At 29.6% G+C, this 25,418-nt stretch overlaps 2 protein-coding genes across 8 annotated transcripts; both read left to right on the top strand.

Annotated features, from left to right (window-relative positions):
• Positions 1–330: 330 nt before the first annotated feature.
• Positions 331–5,560, top strand: roq (RING finger and CCCH-type zinc finger domain-containing protein roquin). 3 transcript variants are annotated; one of them, XM_069132762.1, is made up of 16 exons: positions 331–517; positions 1,175–1,337; positions 1,470–1,677; positions 1,756–1,974; positions 2,059–2,234; positions 2,309–2,642; positions 2,732–2,972; positions 3,061–3,230; positions 3,299–3,561; positions 3,658–3,759; positions 3,841–4,052; positions 4,149–4,270; positions 4,340–4,481; positions 4,563–4,632; positions 4,702–4,893; positions 5,008–5,560. In XM_069132762.1, exons 2-16 carry the CDS (start codon positions 1,176–1,178, stop codon positions 5,125–5,127), a joined length of 2,733 nt encoding a protein of 910 aa, XP_068988863.1. In that variant the 5' UTR covers positions 331–517; position 1,175; the 3' UTR covers positions 5,128–5,560. The 3 variants fall into 3 exon arrangements, with proteins under 3 accessions (XP_068988863.1, XP_068988871.1, XP_068988854.1); XM_069132770.1 differs by having other exon boundaries at positions 3,655–3,751; positions 3,842–4,052; XM_069132753.1 differs by having other exon boundaries at positions 3,655–3,759.
• Positions 5,561–10,820: 5,260 nt separating this feature from the next.
• On the top strand, positions 10,821–25,340 carry SCaMC (Short Calcium-binding Mitochondrial Carrier). 5 transcript variants are annotated; one of them, XM_069124474.1, is made up of 9 exons: positions 10,821–11,511; positions 13,296–13,422; positions 14,109–14,196; positions 14,315–14,426; positions 22,786–22,944; positions 23,475–23,732; positions 23,815–23,982; positions 24,058–24,309; positions 24,395–25,340. In XM_069124474.1, the coding sequence occupies exons 1-9, from the start codon at positions 11,320–11,322 to the stop codon at positions 24,467–24,469; spliced, it is 1,431 nt and encodes a 476-aa protein (XP_068980575.1). In that variant the 5' UTR covers positions 10,821–11,319; the 3' UTR covers positions 24,470–25,340. The 5 variants fall into 5 exon arrangements, with proteins under 5 accessions (XP_068980575.1, XP_068980590.1, XP_068980581.1 ...); XM_069124489.1 differs by lacking the exon at positions 13,296–13,422 and having other exon boundaries at positions 11,383–11,511; XM_069124480.1 differs by lacking the exons at positions 10,821–11,511; positions 13,296–13,422 and adding an exon at positions 13,504–13,521.
• The last annotated feature ends 78 nt before the right edge of the window (positions 25,341–25,418 follow it).

Below are 25,418 nucleotides of genomic sequence, written 5' to 3'. Positions count from 1 at the left end.
TATTTTAAAGAGATGTTAATTATGAATAGACTGCAGATTTTTATGCATTTATAGGAAACGTAAAAGTGCAAAATTGCACAGAATGCACATAATATGAAAAGATATATAAGGTGTCCAAAGTATAGTGCTTTTTATAATATTGGATAGGTAAAACAATTTCTATCTGAATTTTCATACAATTTCGCAAACTAGTTATAACTAGTATAACTATAACTAGTTATATTATAATAAACATATAATATGTATATTACATTTTAATTATATTAAATTTGCAATTTGTAAAATTTTGAAAATTTGGTATTATGTTGTTTATAGCGCTCTCTGTCGAGAAGAGTTGGAACGTTATTTTTCTAGATTGTTTTCGTCATGGGTGCTAGTGAGGTAAAAAAGTATACGTGAGGAATATCGTGCTGAGCTCATCTTACGATTTCTGATTCGTCTGTTCTTGCTTCGATGGCAAAACTGTATGCGAAGTAACGAAGTAGTTAATGTGATGTTTTGTAAAGGCAAAAACGAGGTGAGTTTTTCTATTAATTATTCGTTATTTTAACAACAATACATCGACATATTTCCTCGTGGCATAAGCGGATATCATTTCTTTTTTTCTTATTCTATGTAGAGCAGACATTCAACGAACACGAGTAATAGCGACAACGATTAAAAAATTTTTCATCTAACTGCGTGATTAAAATTATATACGAAATAATTTCTTCGTATTATTTTCTAAAGACAAAAGTTGATTTCATGCTTTATGGGATCAAAGGAAAACTATAATCATCGTATAAAAAACAATTGATAGGAAAACGTTATTGTTTCGAAGAGATTTATAGCTATAGAAAAATGTTTTGCAATCAAAACCGAGTTTTGTTTTAGATTTATTATTGGTTCTAGCAACTTGTAAAATAAAATTTAATGAATAAAATTTATTTCTAATAATTTGCTAAATTTATACGTTTCCACGAAATTAGTTCATCTTATTGCGAGATGCATTCCGTAATTTCTTGTTTCTACGATTTCATTAAATAAATGTAAATGAATTATTATATAGGAATTAAATTAGATGTTTTAATTATAGATGTGAAATTTGTTTTAATTATTCTTAAGAAGTAATGGTATTGCAGAAAGTTGTGAAACTAAACAATGAAAGGAATATTTTAATATGATCTTGTTACAGAATGCCAATACAGGCACCACAGTGGACTGAATTTCTTTCGTGTCCAGTTTGCTGTCATGACTTTGACGTGGCCATACGTGGCCCAATATCGTTAGGATGTGGTCATACCATATGTCGTACGTGCCTTGCAAATTTACATCGCAAACAATGTCCTTTTGATCAGGTAAATAGTTTTATTATTATTATCATACAAATAAACATGTATATTTATATATTTGACTTCTGCTATTTAAAATATTTAATATAAAATTACCTCTTGTTATGAACTATAATTTATTTATATTACATATTTTAGAGTATTATTAATACAGAAATAGAAAGATTACCAGTAAATGAAGCTTTATTACAATTGGTGGGAAATCCTGTTCCCACAAATGTTGCAACAGCTTATCAAAAATTGCTACCACCTGAAGACCATGCTAATTATTTGGTTGCAAAACGTTGTATTGAGGAACTTGCTCTGTATCTCAAACCATGTCAGACAAATCCTTCTTTAGCTACAGGTAATATTAATGGTTATTTGTGTAGACAATTCTATAATAACATTACATAATCTAAGTCTATGTTTAACTAAACAACAGGTGTTGGACTTGTTTCTCGACCTATGCAAAGGAAATTGGTAACTTTAGTTGGTTGTCAGTTGGTTGAACCAGAAGGAAGAGCACGTGCAGTAAGGGCAGCTAGAAGTTTGGGTGAAAGATCAGTTACAGAGTTGATACTACAACATCAAAATCCACAACAACTTAATGCTAATCTATGGGCTGCTGTAAGAGCTCGTGGATGTCAATTTCTTGGGCCAGGTATGTTACTATCAAATAACTCAATAGCAATGAAAAATATGAATAAAGTAATATATACTAATAAACATTTCTTTTCTCTATCAGCAATGCAAGAAGAAGTACTAAAACTTGTTTTATTGGCTTTGGAAGATGGATCTGCTCTTTCTAGGAAAGTATTAGTTATGTTTGTAGTTCAACGTCTAGAATCACATTTTCCTCAAGCTTCTAAAACTAGCATAGGACATGTTGTACAATTGTTGTATAGAGCAAGTTGTTTTAAGGTAAGAATTATTCTTCAATTGCAATAATGAGTATTTATTATTAATAACAATACTTAAATAGAATGTTTGAATAGGTATCTAAACGAGAAGGAGATTCATCATTAATGCAATTAAAAGAAGAGTTTAGAACATATGAAGCTTTGAGGAGGGAGCATGATGCTCAAATAGTGCAAATTGCGACTGAAGCTGGTTTAAGAATAGCACCTGATCAATGGTCTGCATTGTTATATGGAGATACAAGCCATAAATCTCATATGCAAAGTATTATAGATAAACTTCAAACTCCACAATCTTTTGCTCAAAGTGTACAAGAATTGGTTATTGCTCTTCAACGTACTCCTGATCCTGGACAATTAAGTAGTCTAAGACCTCAACTAGAATTGCTAGCTGCAATAGATCCTAGCCCAGGTATGATCCATTACATTGCAACATTATATTAAACAAGTTAAATATTTGGATTAACTTCGGATTCATTTAACTGATTAATTTTGTTATAGAAACTGAACCTCCTACATTAGCAGAATGTCGAGCAGCATTAGAAGCTGTTAGAACTGTAGTCGCAGCGTTAGTAGAGTTCATCCAACAACACGGTAATCGGAAAACGCAAGATGGTACTCACAATGTAGGTCCTGGACAACCAAAATATAAAGTGAGCATGTGTCGAGATCTCGCACTTAGAGGCTCTTGTCCTAGGTCTACTAATTGTACATTTGCCCATAGTGACATGGAACTAGATAAGTAAGTACATATGTACGTGTTCAAGAAAATTCTAAGAAAATTCTGTATAAATGTATCTCTTATGTATGTACATCTATTCTCTTATTAGATATAGATCAAAAAGTCGGAAATTGAGTCTCAGGTCAAGTTTACCTGGAATCAACCATTCGGATGCGAAAACAGACAAATCAGTTACTGGATCAAATAATAAGACATTTAAACAAAATGACGATTTATCTTATCATTCCATAAAGTCGCATGATAATACTCATAGGGAAAGTAAGTGTTTGTATAAAATAAATAATACAAAACATTGATTGGAAAAATTACAATTATACCATTTTCAGGCTTTAATTCTATGAACAAAGTTAATCCAATGCAACATCACAACCCAACAAATGAAAACAATTTTATTGGATCATTAACGAATTATATGCTACCATCTCCTCAAGGAATGTTACCTGTGGTACCGACGAAAAATATTGACGTACATTGTTCTCATTATATTATGCCTAATACACCTGTTGATTACACTGCACCTAATCTTAATATTTGGGATTCGTCGCAGCTTTCATCTAATATGACTAATGGAATATCTAATACTAAAAAGGTAATATGATTATTCTTATGTGTTAGTAACTTTTACTGTATATATTGAAATATTTCTGCATATTGCATGTTAAAATGTTCTCGTATACTATAGCAGCGAGCTGTTGCCAAAACATTGGCGATGTTACTGCAACGCAGGATGGAAATATTAAACCAACTTGAAACGATTGTCAGCAAACAAGTGCCACAGATGAATACGGTATGATTGTAATATTTTATTGTTGAAATTACAATGAAAGTTTGGAACATATATTTTATTATTCTCTTTTTCTATTTACAGAATTACGACATACAAGGAGACACAATATCATCGAATTTCTCTATATGGACAAACACATCAAATAATCCAATGGTTTCTTCAACAAATATAAACTGCAACAATAATTTCCGATGCGCAGATCCCATTCTATTCGATGATGAATTTGTGCCATTTGATGCATCATCGAATAGTAAATATGGACCAATTTCTAAACTATCCAAAAACTTAATCAGGTAATAATTCTTTTTATAACTTTATCAAGTAAAGAAATATTGTTTTCGAAAAATAAATACATGATATTAAGTCATAACAAAATAATTTTCTTTTAGATCTACTAATGGCGTACAGTCTACTAATTTCTATGCAGATGGAGGAACATCTCCTACAATATCTGCTTATCGATCTATGCCAACCACAAATTCTATTACGTCTTGGTATTATGGAAATCAACGTAAGTGTAATGAAAAATGTTTTTGGGAACAAGAGAAAAAGCACTAGAAAATATAAGATTCTATTACAGCTTATGCTACAATTGGTGCAAATGGAGGAATACAGGCTATCAATAACAGTAATTTTGGAGATAGTTACATTACATTTGGTCGTAATATATCCGACACGTCAACGCACACACAACTTCCTCAACCAGATAGTATGTCTAAAGAGTAAGCTAATATTTAATACACTATTATTTTCTTGTTAATTATTTGGAACATTTAATCTTATTATAATTGAATTTATTCCAGCTTAATCCTTGAGTCGCAAAAGGTAAAACAACAATTAAGACATCTTGAGAAGAAGATTAATGACTTGAAGGTATTATTCATTTACTGTTTGCTTTCAAATAAAATATTTAATAACATTAATATGTAAAAACATTTTCAGCTTGCCACACAAGATGCAACTTTTACGGCCGGAGAAAGGTTAGCACAAGAATTACAAATGATTGAAGCTGGCATCAGAGAGAAAGAAAAAGACGTACGAAATTGGAGTCCATACGGTACCGTACCTTGGATTCAATCGTCGAACAATTTACTTAGTTCTCAAAATTTCAGTCAGGATTATAAGCCTGAAGAAGTAAGTTATGGTGTTGTGATACTGCATTGGAAGAAAGAAATTAAGTATATCAAATCTGCTTATTGTAAAAATAATCGATTAAAAATTTATATAAAACTTGAAATTGGTTCTTAGGAAGATACCTATGAAGCAGGTATCGCAAATGATATGCGAGAATTAGAATTACGATGGGAATTCGAACTGCAAGAACAGGAAAAACATTGGTCAAGTGAAGAGGATAATTCTAAGAAATAATAGTAAGATAAGTGATTCTTACTAAGTTATGTACTTCTTAGATCTGACCATTATTTGTCGGAACATGTTCTTTTTAACATGTGCAAATAATTTTTCGTGCGAACTTCCATGCATCAGCACGTTTAAATTTTGTCAACAAAATGAATGAAAGTAAGTGAAATTTCTACTATTTGCCTAAAAAACATTTTATCGCTCTTATAAAACAAAATCAAAAGAAAACAACACGCATTATTGAATGCATAGATTGACAAATTTATCGTCCCTAATTAACATGAAAGATTCTCTTATTGGTATGGTATAATGTAAAAGTGGACTTACTATTTCCTCATGTACTATGTCTTTAAAACGTCTTCATACTTAATATTAATTCCTTAACTATGGGAATGTATTTTTTCCTGAAATTATTATCAACGTGGCGGTAAAAAACTAGTTGTAAATAATGTAAAGTTTCAAAGAAATCTTCATAATGATGTAGCAATTCATGTTTAGTTATGCAGGAAGTCGCATCGTTTTAATTTTTTACTAGCTGCAGTAGGGAATCTATCATAAAGAAAAATCAATGTAAGAAGTGAGAGTTAGCTGCCGCATTGAAATTACATTTATAAAACCGGTGAAAGGTTGATCGGTGTTCCGTTATGGATATCATAATGGGGACATTCATTGACAAGAACAAATTAAACAAACGAGAGCAAATTTGTTAAAATTTAACAGAAATTAATGTCAGTGTTTTATAAACATGACAGGATGTAGTATATTTTGTTTATATGTTTGCACAATGAAGCAAAGAATATTATATTATTGATACATTCGGAAAGAATGCTATTTAACCTGCAACAAGGTTACATGATGAAAATATACGGATACATATAGGTGTTATGCATACATAAAATTAACATATTCTGTTAAAATATTGCATAATTAAGATATATATTGCTTCTAATATAAATATATATATCTTAATTATAAATATAAATAAATATATATATATACATAATAATTGATTTTTAGCTGATAAAACAAAATTTTTTTTAAATACTTAGCTTTCTTACTGTACTTCCTTTTGCGATTCATGTTTTCATATTTGAAAATATGTTTCTAAATAAAACACAGTTACTTGTACATCATATCACACTTTGTTGTATCATAATATTAATACGATGTCAAGTTTGGTTCCAAGTCTTAAAATACAAATTCCAGTTTCGGATTTCCTTTTTTTCCTTTTTTAAATTCATTTTTTTTGAATAATCATTTATAATTGGTTCTCAAATTAATACAATTTGTACAAAATTGATACATTAATGAGATTATGAGCAAAAGTAATTGAGAAATTTATTTTTCTCATGACTGTTAACTTTCTCCCTCTTTTTGTAAAATTATAAAAATTATTTTATTTTTCTATCTTTTTTTAAATCAGTACTAAGAGTCCTATTTCACATTTTAAGTACAAAATGTTACAGTTTCGAATACTTGAAAAATTAAAAAAAAAAAGAGAAAAAAGGTAAAATGAGGAAAATTTAATAATGTATAAAATTTTCCTTTATTTGACAATATGTAGTGGAAAATTAACTATAGATTCCATTTGTGCCTGGTAAAAGAATCATTGCATTTTAATTTATTTGCTGTGACTAATTGACTCGTTCGAAACAGTGGTTTTCAAACTATTGGTATGTTTGTAGCAGTTAATTTGTTTGAAAGGTTTAAGGAATTTTTATGATTTTTTATTTTTTAGTTTCCTTTTTTGTAAATTTATGTTTATCTAGTGCAACAGAGTCTGAGAGCCACTGATTTAAAATTATTTGTTACTAGAAAATGAACAAAATAATGTAAACAGACTGTTATGCGAGCTGCAGCTCTCACATTTGTAAACATGTTCGATTTACGGACTTACGAGAAATAGAAACAGTCACATTGGCTTCCTCTTAACTATTATCTTAATTTCCTATGCTAGACACAAATTAACGTATGTATTATTGGCATACTGTTCTTATTTCTGTATTGAAAAAACAAAAAAAAGGAAGATGAAATTAATATTTTTTACAGCAGGATGTGAGTAAGATATGTATTTTATTTTATGGACGAAAATTTATATTCTTGATATAGCTATTTGCTGCATTTGATATAACATCTGTTAATGGAAAGGTTTTTGTTTCTTCGTTAACAAAAAATTTACTCACTTAATATTAATAATGTTTTGTACATGTGATAAAAAAATTTGATCAAGCTGAGTACATTGATCAAGTTGTAATCTCTTTACAGTATAGTGATTTATGCATTACAATAGTCTTTGGGTTCTTCTCTTTTTTATGAAATAATGTGTAGTATAGATATTCATAATTCCAGTTTTAGTGGAAATGACATAGACTTTTTATGAAATGTAGAGATCAAAGGAAAATTGATCTTTTTCATTAAAACTATTGTTTTGCCTTGCTATACAAAACTAGATATGTTCATGTAGAATATTATTTCTTTCAAACTAAAATGTGCCTTTTGAATCATACATAGCAACACATACAAGACCATATAAAACATTTTGTACAGTTGCACATATTGAGTTCAGTATTTTTGAATCCTGCAAAGGCACATTACTCTGAACCATGGAAAGAAATGTAATCTCAGAACATAACTAGTTTCTTATAAAAAAAATTACGAATAATGGTGCAATTTTATTTGTTTTATTAACTTATCGTTGCAAGTTTCTTTCGTTTATCAGGATATATCATAAAATACGAAGTAACATTCGTGAAAAAAATTATAGAAAAAATTAACTTGTTTTACTCCAGTGTATAGAATTACATTTTTCTCCATTCGAACTACATCTATTTTACTTTTAATTAGATGGAGTAATTGAAAACTTTCACATGAAAAAATTAAATACTTTCTTATATTTTTATAAAAAAATATATTTCCATTGCAGATTCGAAGATATGTAATATACAAAATATTAAACTATACGTTTATTCTACATTGAAGGTATTATTGGTATTGATTATGTTTAGATTTGAAACTATATTTATATATGTTTGAAAAATATGTTAGAAACTCTATTATTTATTTTGTTACTAATTTCACAGATACAATTATGAGATCTTAAGGGGGTATTCTGGTCTAGAAATTTGAAAAAATCGAAAAATTTTTTTTTTCATATCTCCAAAGTTTAGACATTCAAGAATATGCCCTTAAAAGGATTTTTCAAAATTTCAATTATTTTATGTGTTACAGTCATTTTCGTGACGCGGCATCTGCTCCGGTCTGACCGGAACAAATGAATAGTAGACGGTAGACGTTGTCTGAGTAAACTTGTCTCAAAACTTTAAACGCGTTTTCCTCGAAACTACTTTTTTCGAGTTGGCGTGCACGATATCTCAAGGTCTAATGAACCGATTTATTTCAAATTTAGTCTGAATATTCCTTGTATATTCCTCTATCTTCCGGACCACGCTCAGTTCAAAATCTTTAATATTACTATTTTTTAAACGTTCGGAATTGTCAAAAAAACGTGCGAAAGAAGAAATTTTTTTTCAAACGGCCGTCATTTTGTGAAAAAATGTTGTATTGACTTTTCCAAGATTCAGACGATAGCGGCATCCATACTAATTAAGAATCCGTTCGCATTTTTTATTTCAAATAACCAGAAGAGTTGATATCATGCACGCCACAACACCCCATTTTTTTGGCAGCACCCACTTTGCCAGCTCATAACTTTTTAAATATTGAGTTTTTTTTCAGTGAATTTTTTACGTAATCTCGAAATATCAATAAATAAATGCTAAAAAGAAGGATAGCAAAAATATTTTATGTTTCGCTTGTACAGAGCTTCAAAAATCGCCCGAAATTCATGCATCTAGACCAGAATACCCCCTTAAAGAAAGGTTTATGTAGTACAAATTTTTTATTATGTTTATGAGAACTTAGTTTGCAATCACTATACATTCATCACAATATTATATTCAGATATTACAACACATAATTGGCGATTGTACTGAAGAAAATGTGTGAGAATATTGCAGAAAGGGATCACTATTTAATTTCTTGACATAAATCTAACAAATACTTTTTATGTGAAAGTAGTTCTTACATTTTAAATCAAGATTCAACATTCGTTTTACATCAAATGATATAGTTATAAATATCAAATTTTGTTGATTTTACAATTCTGATCAAAGTGAGTCATTTGAATATTCTGTAAAATAGAAATAAGAATGAATGTGAAAGATCAAACGTTCCTTTCTGTAAATGAACACCATATTCACAGTTTGTTCAGAAACAAAAGCTTCTAAGATTATTAATTTCATAAAGTTTTGTTTCAAATTACTATCTAATATTTTATATAATTCCTTTCTAAAGACAACTAAAAAGCTTTGAAAAATCCTTGAATATTTCTGTTGTTTAAAGAAATTATGATTGACTAGTGATCTGCTTTTCACAAAAGATGTTGCCCTTTGATTTCTGTTTCTTCTTTCTTTGCTTATTTTGTTTTTATTCGTAGTATGACTCATTAATAAATGTAGAGAATAAAAAGCGAAGAGGGCTGTGTACACTGGGAAGTAATAAGCGCAACAATACTGTTTGTGCAAGCTTCAGATTAATTGCATGTTAAACATGTCACTATGTGTATAATAATACACACGTACCTATGTTAATGGTATGAAACCACATACAATCTATATTAACGTTCTTTGTTTGAACATAATGAAACAATAATAATTATATACATATCGGTATATAATGCATATAGTCAGTGAGCACTTGGCACTTAGCAGTACTAATAGTACTTTTGTGACACTTACGTTAAATTAATTCCTGATTGTAAGATTTTTTGTTATATTAGCTGTAAACATAATGGGCAATGCATATATGTACATTTCTGAATTATTACATTAAGAAATTACTTGAAATCGTTTTGTATGTAAAATAAAAAATCTTATAGTGTATGTTTTTATTACATAGAAATTGTTAATATATATTTCTAAATAACATTACATATTAGTATTGCCTATTGCGTTTAACATAATTGTTAGTCTGGCATTTTTAATGTATTTTTCTAAAATAAATAACTATGGAAAAAGTCGTATTATAATATACACATGTGATAGATTCACAGTAGTACTTACTACCCTTTTTCGTTCACTACTCTAGAATCTAGAGAAATAAATAAAAATATTTACACTGTTCAATACATCTCGTCTCATATTCATATAGAAATAATTTATTGATTTGATTCGTCCGTTTCGTTGAGAAATACTTTAAGAAATGCTTAGAAGAATATTACAATTCTATTAATTTTTTCGTTCATCGGTGCATGTAAATACAAAAAATTTGAAGTACGAATATTTTGACAATATAATATCGTTGCATCGAGGTAAGATTCTTCAAACGTTTTGTATCGTCTATAAACATTCATAAAAGTTTGATGTATTTTCTAAAAAAAGTGTGCTGTAAGTGAGAATGTAATATATTTATCTATTCAACACAAATATGAATTTTTTGTTCATTTATCGCTACAAAATTAATTCCTGTCCATTAAAATCAACAATATTATAAAATTAATGCAATCTCGCAAAGAAAAATTCGTAAATCCGCGCGTTCGAAGAATCACCTTTGTCGATCGATGCCGCGTAAAGATGATTCAGAAACCTACCATTAGATGGTGTCTCTGAGTACAGAACATAGAGCACGACGCAGGATGTTCTCAGTGGCACCGGAATTGGACTTAGTTGTGCATGGATAATTGGTCGCTTATGTTACGGACGTGGGGGAAAGTGGTATAGTTCCACTTTGTATGGTGAATATACGATCTAGGCGTATTCGTTTGAAAGATGAGCGTGTGAAAACCCGAGACTTTTCTGTTTACGCATGTTTTCACTTTTACATTATAAAGTATTCGTAAAAGCTTGACAGTTAAACAGACACGCAAGATTACATTCTGTTATTGGTAGAAAGTGCACGAATGGTTGGAAAATTGATGTCCACAGTTTAATAGCCACCACGTGTGTGCAGCTATGAGTTCAATCGTACTAGGCGTGCATAACGATCGAAACATTCCGTGCAGTAATCGCATTGAGAATCTGCAAGTGGTTCGAGAGACAAGCACGCATAAAAAATAAGGAAAACAGGAAGATCGTGTAACCGTAACGCAGGTATATACTGGGAAGAAATTTGATACTTCGTAATATAGAAAGTATACAAAGAATAATGCCCGATGGTCGAGGGAGCGCGGTGCATGGCGTAATGCCACCGCATTATTTGCATGAGTTGCCGGCAGAGGATGAGAAGAGGTTCGAAAAGATATTTCAAAAACTAGATCTCGATGGAAACGGGCGAATCGATGTGAAAGATCTGTCTAAAGCGCTTCGTAATGTTGGAGTCGATAAATACTACGCGGAGGTAATTCTATAATTCATATTTTACTTGGTAGATGTTCGTAAATACTACTGTATACGATCGAAGTGCATAACGTAGATGCATGCAATTTTTGAGTATTGAATAGAAATTAATATTTACATGTATAACGCTTTATTACTTTTTTAAAGATAGTTTTGGAACGATTAGGAATTTATAAAATACATACATATATTTCATATAGATAGAGTACTGTTTTGTTAAGTAGCTGGGACAGTTGTTTTGTTAATGTCTTGTTAACTGGTTGTCGCTATCCCTACCATTGCTTCATAGATCGGTACTCCGGCGTTATAGTAATGCTTTTCTAACTGACCATGGTCGAGATTTTATCTGGCCAGCCATTGAGCAATATATATATTTGTAGCAAATTCCAAACATCTCTCTCCTGCGTTGAATGTGAGTGAGATACTGTCAGCTGGCACATATTTATTTGTTTTATAAATGTATTGATTTGTTTTATAAATTGACTTGCGAAGTCAGTTCTACATGTACATGACACTTTGTACATTCGAAATTGCGATATTCATTTGTTTTTCCATAGAAATATTATTATCTCTTATCTCACTCTAACTTTCTATTAATTTAAAATTTTTGGTATAGATCACTCTTTGTTAAAAAATCAGATTCGGTTCTAATTCCTGGTCAATTAGCAAGGTAATATAGGTAATGAAATATGTACTTTACTTATTGTTAGTGAATATTCGTACTGTACGGTCGAACTTTATAATGCGGATGCATACAACTGTCCAATATTAAATAAAAGTTACTTTCTACATATACGATATTCTTTAAATTTTTCAGACATTATTTAAATGCATTATAAATGTTTTTAAAATATATTTTATATATATGACTTCATCGAATGCGTACGCACGCATTGCGCGCTATGCAGTAAATTTGACTGCAGATATCGCATAAAAAGCTTGGCACTAACCTTTATTAGAAATCTCCATTGTTCTCTAATAATGGAATGCATATTTTGACTATTCCATTTTAATTTCTAATAACTTTGAAAAATTGCAACAAAAACTTCTTATTAATCGAATGTTTATCAATTCATAAAAAGTAATAATTAAATAAATTGTATAAAAAATAATAGTTAACAATAAAAATATGAGCCATAAATATTGTATATTTATTAGTTATAAAATAATTTATATGGGACATTTTAATTATGATATAATATCGATAAAGTTTAATTTAAAAATCGTGAACGTTACTCATTATACGATATTTTCCGGTTGTTTAACGCTTTATTAAACAGTAGATATTTTTTCTCTAACTCACATTCCAATTTATTTATATTTCTGAGATACTCGTATTAAAAATTTTATTTTATCTTACATTTTTATGTAACTAATGTAGTAACGACCTTGAATATACTGTAAGCTAGTCCGATTTAAGATATTCAAAAGATTTTATTTAATTTAAGGAAGGTTGTCACTGACATTCTTAAAGCCGATATATATATATATATATATATTCGCTGCAGTTTGTAGTTAATACAATTTACGTGATTTCATCAAGACTAATACCCAGTGTTATACTATTTTTTAAAGCTTCAACGGAAAAACGCGTTCTAATATACAAATTCAAGGCAAATTTTTATTTATTTATGCATCAAAATTATTGGAAGAAAATTTTTTCATTTACCAAAAATTTATCGAGATCGATCTGGATAAATTTTTATTTCTCTCAGAAATACACATATGTATACGTTAATTTCTTGAATAATTTTTATACAATTTGAGCGTTTTGCTTTTTTTCAGCAATTTTTGGCCAGTTCGGATAGTACTAAAAGCGGTGATATTACACTAGCAGAATTTATACACTACGTTCGCGAACATGAAAAAAATCTGCGTCTGCAATTCTCTCATCTTGACAAGAACAAGGATGGTCAGTAGATGTACGAAAAAATGACTATTGTGCAATGTACATAACAGAGAACTTGATGTCTACCTCTGTTAGCGACTTCCCTAGACACTTTTATTTAAAGTAATTTTTTATGCATTGATTTTTGATGCACACTATTTCATGGGCATTAATTGACTGAAATATATTCTATTGTTATTAAATACCTATTTTTCTCTTACACATTACAACATAAAAATAATTAAAAATGTTTTTGCATAATATTCTATTTTTGATAAAATTTCTTAGTTATTATTAAAAATTTTATTATAAACTTTCGAAAAAAAAGAGAACTAGTTTCCCTAAAGTTCGAAATTTACTGTATATAACTGTTCTAAAAGTTTTAAATTATAAATTTCATTAAAGAAATAAGTGAAATTGGTTAAAATTATTTCGAAATTTTAGCAAATACATAAAAAATAGAATTCTACACTTGATTTAAAATTAAATGGTTAAAGAGTTGCTTTCCATAAATAGTACCTTTTATGTATCACTTTATACACGGATGACAATCTTAAGTTTACTCAGTGCCGAGAAAATAATTACCGCAATCTATAAGTTCATAATCGTTGTTCTTTTCTTCGTTTACCTGTTAGTACTTAACTTGTTAATGTAATAAACAAACGGTAACATAATATTTGTCATATTGTAATCGAAATTCATTTCCGCAGGTAAAATCGATTTAGAGGAATTGATAAAAGCATTCGAAGAATTGGGAATAAAAATGGATTATAATGAAGCGAAGAAGTTATTGCAGCGGTCAGTACAATGCACAACAACGTATTTTAATATTTTATTTTTTAGTCTGATATAAAGATTTTTTATTTATGTAAATAACAAAACAAAACAAAATACAGTTTATAATATCGATTTGTAGGATGGATAAAGATGGAAGTCTTACTATAAGCTTTAACGAATGGCGAGATTTTTTGCTGTATGCACCGAGTACCGATCTTCTAGGTCTTATTGAATACTGGCATCATACAAACGTAAGTAACTAATATGATATACATTACATTATGATCTACATTAATAATCACTCGGTATTCTTATATATTTATGGGTGCAAATATTCAGAGAATACATAAAAATATATAAAATATACGTTATAATTTTTAGTAGACTATATAGATTCTATTTCGTTCCATCATAAAATTATATAAAAATCTGCAGTCTAATAATTGCTACACATTATTTTATACAGAATATCACAACTGTTTTTATTGATTTCTAATATGTGTTTTATCTATCATTATACGATATTTGATGAAATGTCGACGGTAGTATCATAAAACAAATAAATCTGGGACCGTCTACTACTCTATATACTAATTGTACGATGAACTCATGGGTGTAGTTCGTGTATGTATACGGAAAAATGATCGAGTCGATTTAAACCTCTGATTCGTTGACAGAGAAGGCTTGACCGGAGGTGTGACGTAGCGATTGTCATTCAAAATGACCTTGATAGTCTTCCAGCTGTTTCTATCACCTTTCCCCGCTAAAACGCATCCCCTTCCTTCTTTGACTTGATTTCGCCACGCATGCGCTGCTCGGACAAACAATTTTCTTGCACATGCGTCTTCATTTTGTACGGGTATAGTATTTTATTGCTAGAACAAAGAAGAGAAAAGTAAGAAATCTAACGACCAACGATGTTTCGTGAAGATGAATTTGAAATCTTTAAATTGTGATCGTTTTCTTCGGTATAACAGAGAATACCTACAACAGTGAAAAAGACGTTAGTTGAAACAAGAGTGATCGAACAAAACAATCTTATAAATGGAGTTTTGTATCGATTTTTCTATCTTTCTTCATGCTTTCATTTGATAGAAGAGAAACCATTAAAGTAACGTAATGTAGTAGCATTTAACTTTTAAGTTCGGTTCGAATATTAACATCTCTTAATTTTATTTTGCAATTATTTGGCATTGTCAGACTTTTATCAGAGACTTTTGGTCATTTCGACGTCTATTAGTGATAAACTTGAAATAACAACTTAACTTTGCATAACTGTTATGATTATTATTTAAAAGAATAGCGTAAATATAGAATTGTTTACTAAAACGTGCATATATATGTTAGATAATATGTGGGTAAAGAACAAAAAACAATTACGGATTGGAATCAATATTTTGTTATTGTCTATAGACAGTAAATTAATTTAAAGACTATCGATGATATTTAACGGAAAATATCACTGTTTTTTCATCATTTTGTAGTTTAAATTTAACCGTATACCGCGGAATTTTTCAGCATAGTGAAATATTTCTCAATGTTTCGTCAGCCGTGCACTCACTTACTCTGCGAGGTCATCGTATCCAGGAGACAGAAAGTGCTGTGCTACAAATTTGCAACTAAATAATTCCAACACTAATATTTCTCAATTTGAAATCTGAAATATTCAAATTAAAAATATTTCAAATCTGAATCATAGTTTATAATTAAACACGAATCATGAGAAAAGCTAAAATTTTAAAATACCATAAAACAATTTTATTTTTTGTTTATAATTACAAAATACGTTATGGTATATATATATAATTTTTCAAAAATTAATTTTTACCATATACTAAATATATAAAAATTTCAAATATTTTAAGGGCGGAAGTGAAATAATGCTGATGATCAAAGATCTATCATTCAGGTCTCTATTAATTTTCTCACGTGATGACGTATTTCATTATTCACGTGCGTGCGTATTATGGCTGCAACAGTCTCAGTCCATATATGACTCATATACATAATGCATACAAATTCTACCTAGGAACCAACATGGCGTGAATAAAATTTCACTTTTTCATGCTCTTTTTACCTACGCAGCCTTTTCGCCGCACGTTAAATGGCTATAAACAGTGTATTAGTATTTAATTGTATTTAACACCATTGTATTTAATTGATCAATCAGATTAAAACATATTAAATTGTATATGACTTAATAGATATTTTCATATGATTACTACAAATTTGTCAGTATAAAAACCAAATGTATAGAATCTGATGAAGAAAAACACTTTATAAAAAAACAAAGCTATACGTGAATACTTTTTGTAGCCACTGTATAAAGAAAATTGTTAAAATATTTCTTTTACCGACTGATTAAGTACGACCGCCGCATGTGACTAACAATGAGTTAGCTCGCCTCTTATGGTATTCAGTTTTCTGTGCCGGAATAGTTGACTTTCACGTGAAAAGAGGCCACGTGGCTACACGTCCTTCTCAAATGCACTAACGCGCCAGTTAATATACACAAGCGTTCTAAATTGGAACATCAATAGGAGTTTGGATTATTACAATAATGCTATCTGTTATTCATCACTATTGTAAAAATAAATTCTCCTTAATGTGAGAAAATGTAAATTATATTGAATTGACAATGATTATAGAACAGTAGTCAGTATTCCACAAATTATCTTAGATTCTGGATTAATTTTTAATGTTATTAATAGATAAGGGGATGTACTTTGATATAATGTACTTAAAAAGAAAAACAACCTATTCAGTCCCAAAATTTTTACAATAGATGACAAATCCATGATGTTCTCTGGCAAAGCTAATTTCATACTTAATATTTAAAATACGATAACCAATACTTTCGGAATCAATATTTTTCATATAAATATTTTTCAAAGAAATCCCATAACTAAGTTTATTAAAAAAGGCAGTTTTGCTAATAGATGTATATCACTGACAAAATATTGAACTTTAAAATTGCTTTCAAATGAAAAGCTAAAAACGTGACTTATCGTTAAAAAATGTTTAGAACAAAATTATGATAAATAAACGCAGTTTATTTTACATATTTTATATATTGTTGAATATTATGTGCATTCTGTAAATTTCTGGATCTTGGAATTTTTCATAAATGCGAAAACATCTACTTATAATTATCATTGCCCTATGGTCTTTGTATTTTAACATATTTAACGACGTAATAAAATATCAATTTGTATAGCAAATTTTTTAACAAACTGAAAATTAACCACGTTGCAAATACGGAAAGCTAAAATCAGTTTACGACAGGTATACAAAATACTTTGAGTAACGTGACGTAGTAGGCAAGAAAGTAGTGGGGGCTTCCCCGTCTAGACGGCCATATGCCATATCTTTGTTTGAATACTCGTATCCGTATATCCGTACTGTTCCTGGACACTCTTCAGTCTTGAGATCGGACTCCGAGCTCTCAAATCGCTGACTAATGGCGAGGCTCGTTTTATCTAGTTCCCCTCTGTATTTCGTTCAACAAGATTCGCTTAGCATTATTCGTATCTTCGTCCTGTGTCCTCTATAATGTGTTGGGTATATGTATAAATTGTTCGATTGAAGTTCAATTCGATTTTTTAGTATCAACAAGAAAAGATTATTTAGTGAATACGACTTCAATTATATTCTTCAAATAATGTACACGTTGAAAAATCCAGGATTTCTGAGACATGATTGTGTCTCGTCCACTTGTATGGTCTGTGAGGAATTTCTTCAGGATTACCATGAATTATTGCAAAGGGTAAGCGATTCCTTCTCCGATGTAATAACGCAATTATTTATAGACACCGAAAAAGGTGACGAGTTTAAATGTGGTTAAGAATTTCATTGTGGTTTTAATTTATTTTAAACTTTAAATATAATACTCTCATAAGGAAGGGAGGGAAAAGAAGAGCAAGATTGTTTTAATTATTATTATTCTGTATGAATTTTTATAAAATGTTAGTCTTAAGGATTATAATAAGATAGTAAGAATATTTTGTATTGGTATGGATATCTGTGAGAGGTTATAAGGCCGCGTAGAGGTTATGGCTGAAAATATCACGTGGTGGACAATGGAGAAAGCAGAGGTTCAGACATATCGCTAAACTTTCCTTCAACGTATCTTTCGAATAAATTTCTTGAGAAATTTATTGAATTTCAATAAGCGTGGTTTAATACGAAAATCTATTCGTAACTTAGAAGTATCGAAATATATAATTATTTCATGATACTATAGAAATTTCATTAATTTTATTAATCATGTATACATGATGTATTTAGAAATTTGGGTAGGAGGTACATAATTAGCATTGGATTTACGATAAATGATGACAGCTGTCAGAACGGACAAACGAATGACCCGTACGCAAGATTAAACGAAGTTATGTTTTAACAAGGAATATGTACCCGGCAATCGCGAAGCATCAAACGATGATTCATCGTGAATGCAAACCTTTTCCTTCTCTAGTTCGTTCCAGATTGTTCTGCACAAAAGTCTGTCATTGCTAGCTGAACTTTACGCGGGAAATTTTACAATTGCTTTTACAATTGGTTCTAGTTAAGCAAAGCACATCAAAACTGAAATTTTATAATAACTTTTAAACAATTAGGAAAACAAATGTAATTGAATTGTTATATAAATCGTCGAATTATTTAAAAAATAAAAATTTATTTACTAGTGAGTAGGGAAATATATGAATGATAAGAAATTTAAAATGAAATTATCCTGTTGCTATCTATGAAAATTTATTTACTGCATGTAGAGTACCAATTATTATCAGAAATACCATCTGGACGAAGCCTGGGTAGGAGTATTGTATGAGTATCAAAAAATATATACAATAAAAAATTAAAAATGAAATTGTATTATTGTCACCTATGGAAATTTATTTATGGCTATTATCAGAAGTGACGTTTGTGAGATGCTTGGGTAGGAGTATTGTATAATGTCAACAGAATTGCATAATGTTCATACATGTAGAAGTATACAATAGACAGTCTATTTCTAGAATTACTATTCCTTGTGCATTTTATATTTTTATATATGTAAAATGAAAGTTAACAAATCTCACTTTTAAAAAGCGAAGGAAAGATTACTATTCTTTAAATTATTTTATCCCTTTTAATATAAAAATTGTAAAGATATTGCAAAATAATTGATATACATTTCTGAAACAAATATGTATAATATACAATATAAAGTAAGTGCTGTAGCTTGTAACCAGGCGATTGTTATTTGACACTTGAGTCTTGATATCGGTTTCCCTTAAGTTTCATTTGTGTTTTATGACTTAAGACATAATAATATAACTCTACCGACCAACAATTCTGCATTATTTTATCACTCTTTTACTGCATCATAAATCATAATAAAAATAAATTAACAAAAGTATCATACATATTCTTCTTTTACTGTTAATATTAAAAGGTAAAAACCATTTTAAATATATATTTTGTAAATATAGAACCATTTAAATAATGACAAATAAATACTAACAATTGAACTATTCACGAGAACAACTGAATAGTACCGAAAGTCAAAAGATGGAAACTTTAAATATTTAATATGATGTTGATAAACGTCTGTCTTTGATTAGATTTATCAGAGTATCATTTTAATCAAAACATCTCACTGTGTCTAGATTAACGCGAAACGCATGTTACTCTTATCTTATGTACAATAATTTTAATTTAAGAATTCTCTGTAAACAGAATAAGTGAATTGTTTTGTGAACGAAAACGTCACAAATTACTTCTAATTAATTGAAAGTAGAGGTTTCTATTTGTATGTAAATAGATGCGTATTAAAAATATTTGTACTTCAATCCTTATAAATTTTGGTACACAAAACCTTACATGTTATACATGTGTTATGTAGTATGTTAAATGACCTCTATTCCGAAAAAACATATTTAACACTGCTTTAAATAGTTAAAGCTAACTGTAAGAAAAAACAAACAGTGTACTAGTTAATATTAATGTTTTCTAAAGTCACTACCATTTTACATGTCAGGTTTTTCTCGCAATAAAAATGATTATTGTGAGTCAAAAGCATTATGCTTAATTAACTATAGTTTACTCTTCTTCAGCTACCGGAATTGTACGCCTTCTAGGTATTTAGCTAGATTCAGAATTAGTTACCTGTCACGTGATTAAGGTGTTCTCACATGTAAAAGAAATAATACGCGAATTGAAGAAAATTTTAAAGTTAGGATTGGGCAAGGTACCAAATTGCTTTATTGGCTTCTGGCCAGACTTAACTGCAGAAACTTCGTTTCTCTCAGTCGTTCTTTGGATTTATTCAGTTTTAACTCGAGTTTTTCATCCTTATCCTTCGAACAAGCACAAAAAACTGTTCCATGATGGATAGCGTGGATATAGATACAGATATTATTCTTTAGTTTAACGTAAAGTTAAGTATCTACGATCGGTATTTCTTTTATTTATTTTACTCGGTTCTTTGTTTCCCAAGCGATATGACGGTTCCGAGAAAAACTCTCGCAATAGATAAGTTTGCTTCTCTATTCGTTTTCATCAGGTCTTATTACTAAACTGCGGATGTTGATGCAATTTTATATTTTTATGAGCATAATTAAAGAAATGGAATCTAAATAAAAATTTGTTTCATTTACTAAATATTATAATAAGTATTCTATTTTAGATATTTTATGTACTTTTGCATTCTGTAGATTTTTTAAACATTCACAGTTTACTTACTACATTTCAGTTCAAACATCTTGTACGGATATCGACATATCTTCCTTTAAGGTCATATCATCTTTCTTAATAAATACATCTAGAGTGTTACTTGAGATTCAGTAGAAATACATTTTTTCACATGAATTGTGCTAGTTGGGAAATTAACTATAAAGTTTACAACATTAAGATCGTCCTCTTGATTCCTCGCGAATATGTTCACAATTAATAGGCGTATGCTGCTATCGATTGCCTTTTTACACAAAGATATCGATAATAGCTGCTTGTATAATCAATCAAAGGCGTGCAAGGTCAAAATCTAATTCAGTGAAATCTAACTGCGTCAAAGTTCTTTGGTAGCAGATTCTATCTTTTTTATACCTAATTTACCGAAGTGGAAATAAAATCCGTTTTTTTCTTTTTATTGTTATGCAGGTACTTTTGCCGCTCGTTGTATCAAGGAGAACAACTTTGCCGCATATTTTTGATCAACCATTTACCTTTCTCGTCCACAATCTCGCTTATAGAACTTAAAATACAAGTACACGTAAATAAATAACATGTATTTTTATTGTAGGCGCGCGACTAGTACATATCATGTTAATGACCGCGTCTATTTCCAACTTTAGGACATTAAAAAAAACTAACATATATAGATGTTAAGTTAATAACAAATCGTACAATTAATTATCGTACTATTAATATTAGAATATTATAGTTAGAATATTTATTTCAAGCAAACCTGACGAACGAAATATTATTAGAAATTACATTTTTGAAAATTATATAAAGGATTGTCATTAATTCGCATAACTTTCACTACAAAATTATCCAAAACTTAATTGACTCGAAACGTCCAGCTGCTTTCTAAATGTAGATAGCGTCGATGTATGTATATGGAGTTTCATAATTGTTTGAAATAGCGTTTTAAAAAGTTCGATTATTTGATGAGAGAAATCGTGTCGAATTATAAGAAAAATGAAGAAAGCTTAATCGCAAAATATGATGTAATGTCTGGAACTGATAAGAAAGTTGAAAACCCTATCTGTGCTTGAATAATTTGAGAAGCATATAGTTGATCGGAGTTCAAGAATTATCTGACACGTGGTACGCGAACTACCGGCAAAGCGTAGTTAAATACGTATTATAATGAAACCGGGGTTAACCAGTGAACACTGGTTCAAAATGTATTGGAAGATAAGCGGTCGTTGAAACGTTTATTTGTCAGACGAATGTTAAAATTATTGCTTTTAAATTTTTCAGTGAAAATCAACGACGTCCTAATAAAATTTGATATTATCTAAGTATTCAATATTATCGAATAATTCATTTAAATATCCAAATCAATGACTAATATAAGATATTTCTTGTAATTAGGTCAAATCATCAGTTAAAAATGAAGATAGGAAATAAAAAAGAATATCATTAGGAAAAATTAAATAATTTAAATATAATAAAAAAAAAAGATATTTAAAAGAGTAGAAATGTCTTAAAAACTTCTGAGATTCTTCCTCCACTTTTGGAGCATATCATGTATCATGTAATATTCTTGAAATTCTTGTTTATCTTCTATAATTTTAAATCCACGATTGTATACAATAAAAACACCCTGTATATATGTGTTTGAATTGTGCAAGTTGTCAATTTTTTTTTGAGTATTTTGACAATAATGAGAGTCACATGTATTTATGCATAACAGCTAAATGTCAAAGTCACAAAATATGCCGGGTAAAAGGTTAATTGTTAATGAAGTAATCATGCACGACTTATCAAAGTTAAAACTATATTTTCGCGGTACGGTTCCTTTTAAATGCAAAGTGGAGGTTCGTTTTTGGTGCGTTCATTAGTTAGGGTACTTGTTTGTAGAGATAAGATTTAATAATTATATTGGTTATTGCTTTTTTTCAGTATATGGACATTGGGGAGGACATTGGTGTACCTGAGGATTTCACAACTGGTGAAATGGTCTCTGGAATGTGGTGGCGACATTTGGTGTCCGGTGGTGTAGCAGGTGGTGTATCACGCACATGTACGGCGCCTTTGGATCGTATTAAAGTTTACTTACAGGTGGGTTTGCAATGGAAAAGTCCCAATAAATTTGTTTTATAAAGTTAAATAAAAACATTCAAACTATTTAACTTTATGTAATGTAATTTATTAAAATTTCTGAAAAGTCAGAAAACGATTGATTATCTCAGTGGATTGAAAAAATAAGGAAAAGAGAAAGTAAAGCTCAAATATATACAACGGTTCAGAACAGTATTTGAATACCTATGCAAACTTTTATGGATACATTATATGTATTATCTAAAATAGATGCAACTATTAACTACCAAGTTTGATTCAAATTTTACCATGTTTATAATTGTGACAATCATGTCTCATTATAGCACTTGTGAAATTTCAAAATGTTCTATACAACAAATATGATGATATGGAAGTTTTCTATGGTAAATGTGCAAATATTTCCATTGAGCTATTGTAGGCATAGTTTAATAAAATATAGAATCAAACTATTAGATACGTATTAAAAATTAAAATCAGAGTTAAATGAATAGCTCTCTACTTTACTTTATTTTAAAGAAAAATGCTTTTAGGTACATGGAACACGACACTGCAAAATCAAGAGTTGCTTCAGGTACATGCTGCGCGAAGGTGGCTCTATCAGTCTGTGGAGAGGAAATGGTATAAATGTACTTAAAATTGGACCAGAGAGTGCGCTGAAATTCATGGCTTATGAGCAAATTAAGAGAACGATTAAAGGAGATGACATTAGAGAGCTCGGGCTTTATGAACGATTAATGGCTGGATCTTTAGCCGGTGGGATTAGTCAGTCAGCCATATATCCACTTGAGGTATGAAATTCACGTGACATACCGTAACACAGATGTAATATTTTCATTATTTTTTAGTGATATTGTTTGTGATATATTGCAGGTGCTCAAAACTAGATTTGCTCTTAGAAAAACAGGAGAGTATTCGGGTTTAGTAGATGCAACAAAAAAGATATATAGACAAGGTGGTTTGAAATCTTTTTATAGAGGCTATATTCCTAATTTAATGGGAATAATTCCATATGCTGGTATTGACTTGGCTGTGTACGAGGTAAGTATATAAAAAATGACTGATAGTTGATAATCTTTAGTTGAAATATTATTCATTTTTTTTTTTTTTTTTTAGACTTTGAAAAACAGGTATTTACAAACACACGACAAAAATGAACAACCACCCTTCTGGATATTGTTATTATGCGGAACAGCTTCAAGCACAGCTGGTCAAGTGTGCTCGTATCCACTAGCGCTAGTCAGAACGCGGTTGCAAGCAGATATGTCTCCAGGGAAGCCTAATACTATGGTTGCTGTTTTTAAGGAAATTATTAAAAATGAAGGTATTCGCGGTTTGTATAGAGGTTTAACCCCAAACTTTTTAAAGGTATGGAATAATTTATATAACGATTAATTTTTGATAAATGGAGATCATAAATTATTCATATATTTTTTATTTGTTTTTTTTTTAGGTTGCACCAGCTGTGTCGATTAGTTACATGGTGTATGAAACTGTCAGGGATTTCTTGGGTGTTAATATGACGTGATGATTATTTATTTTAGGTGATATTAATTTAACTAAATTATTCTTTAATTACATCATAAAGTATACAAGCAAGCCAGTCGTTGGTTGAACAAACAATTCGGCATGTTCTGCCTTTTGTTATATGTAATATCGCTTATTTATTGTTAACTCGAAGCTTCCACGATTATTTAAGCATTTGCCATTCTATTTTCCAATTGTATATCACACTATTAAACTTATAGAACATATTTATAACAAATTTCACATAAGGAGATAAGTATAACAAAAGTGGCCAGCATAAAGAATTTTAATTAATTTCCAATGAGTTCACATTTATACACTCTGTGTATACATCATGCTAACTAGTTTAAACGTATTCATTGTTATGACTTACACTTATATTTCGCTTCTATGAAGAAGAACAAAAGTGTAAATTCATAATTTCGAAATAGGAATGATAGTATAAAGACCAGTAGAAGAAAAGAAAATAGTATTATGTCTTATAATTTTATTTTGATCGTTTTTTATGGAAAGGAAATAAGGATGTGGCTGATAGTTGTAATATTAAAGAAAAAAGGAATTCCTGTACGATCCAGTACGATTTGCAAGTCAAGTAATCTACAGATGGAAATGTAATTTTATGAAAATGTAAACGAATGTATTGTTTAGAAAATACATTAGATAATGTTGCAAATTCTGAAAATAGGAGGATCGAGTTATATTATTGCTGTGATATGTATGGTTATAAGCTAAATTGGAAACATAATTCAGTGCATAACATCCTATCAATTTTGTAAATGCGTTTTATTTTTATTGTAAATTTCTTCCAGTATTTAATGATAATAACGAAAATAATAATACCAATAGTAATAATAATAACAAATCCGCTATTATCAAGGTGTTATGTTATGAGTTATTGCAAACACTGCACATCTATAATTTATGTGTTAAGCTTGTTCCATGAACGAGTA

This window comes from Bombus flavifrons, chromosome 1, assembly GCF_040668555.2.
Source record: "Bombus flavifrons isolate JBK064 chromosome 1, iyBomFlav1_principal, whole genome shotgun sequence".
Classification (NCBI taxonomy): domain Eukaryota; kingdom Metazoa; phylum Arthropoda; class Insecta; order Hymenoptera; family Apidae; genus Bombus; species Bombus flavifrons.
The sequence above is the reverse complement of the archived record's forward strand: the minus strand, read 5'-3'. Positions and strand labels throughout refer to the sequence as shown.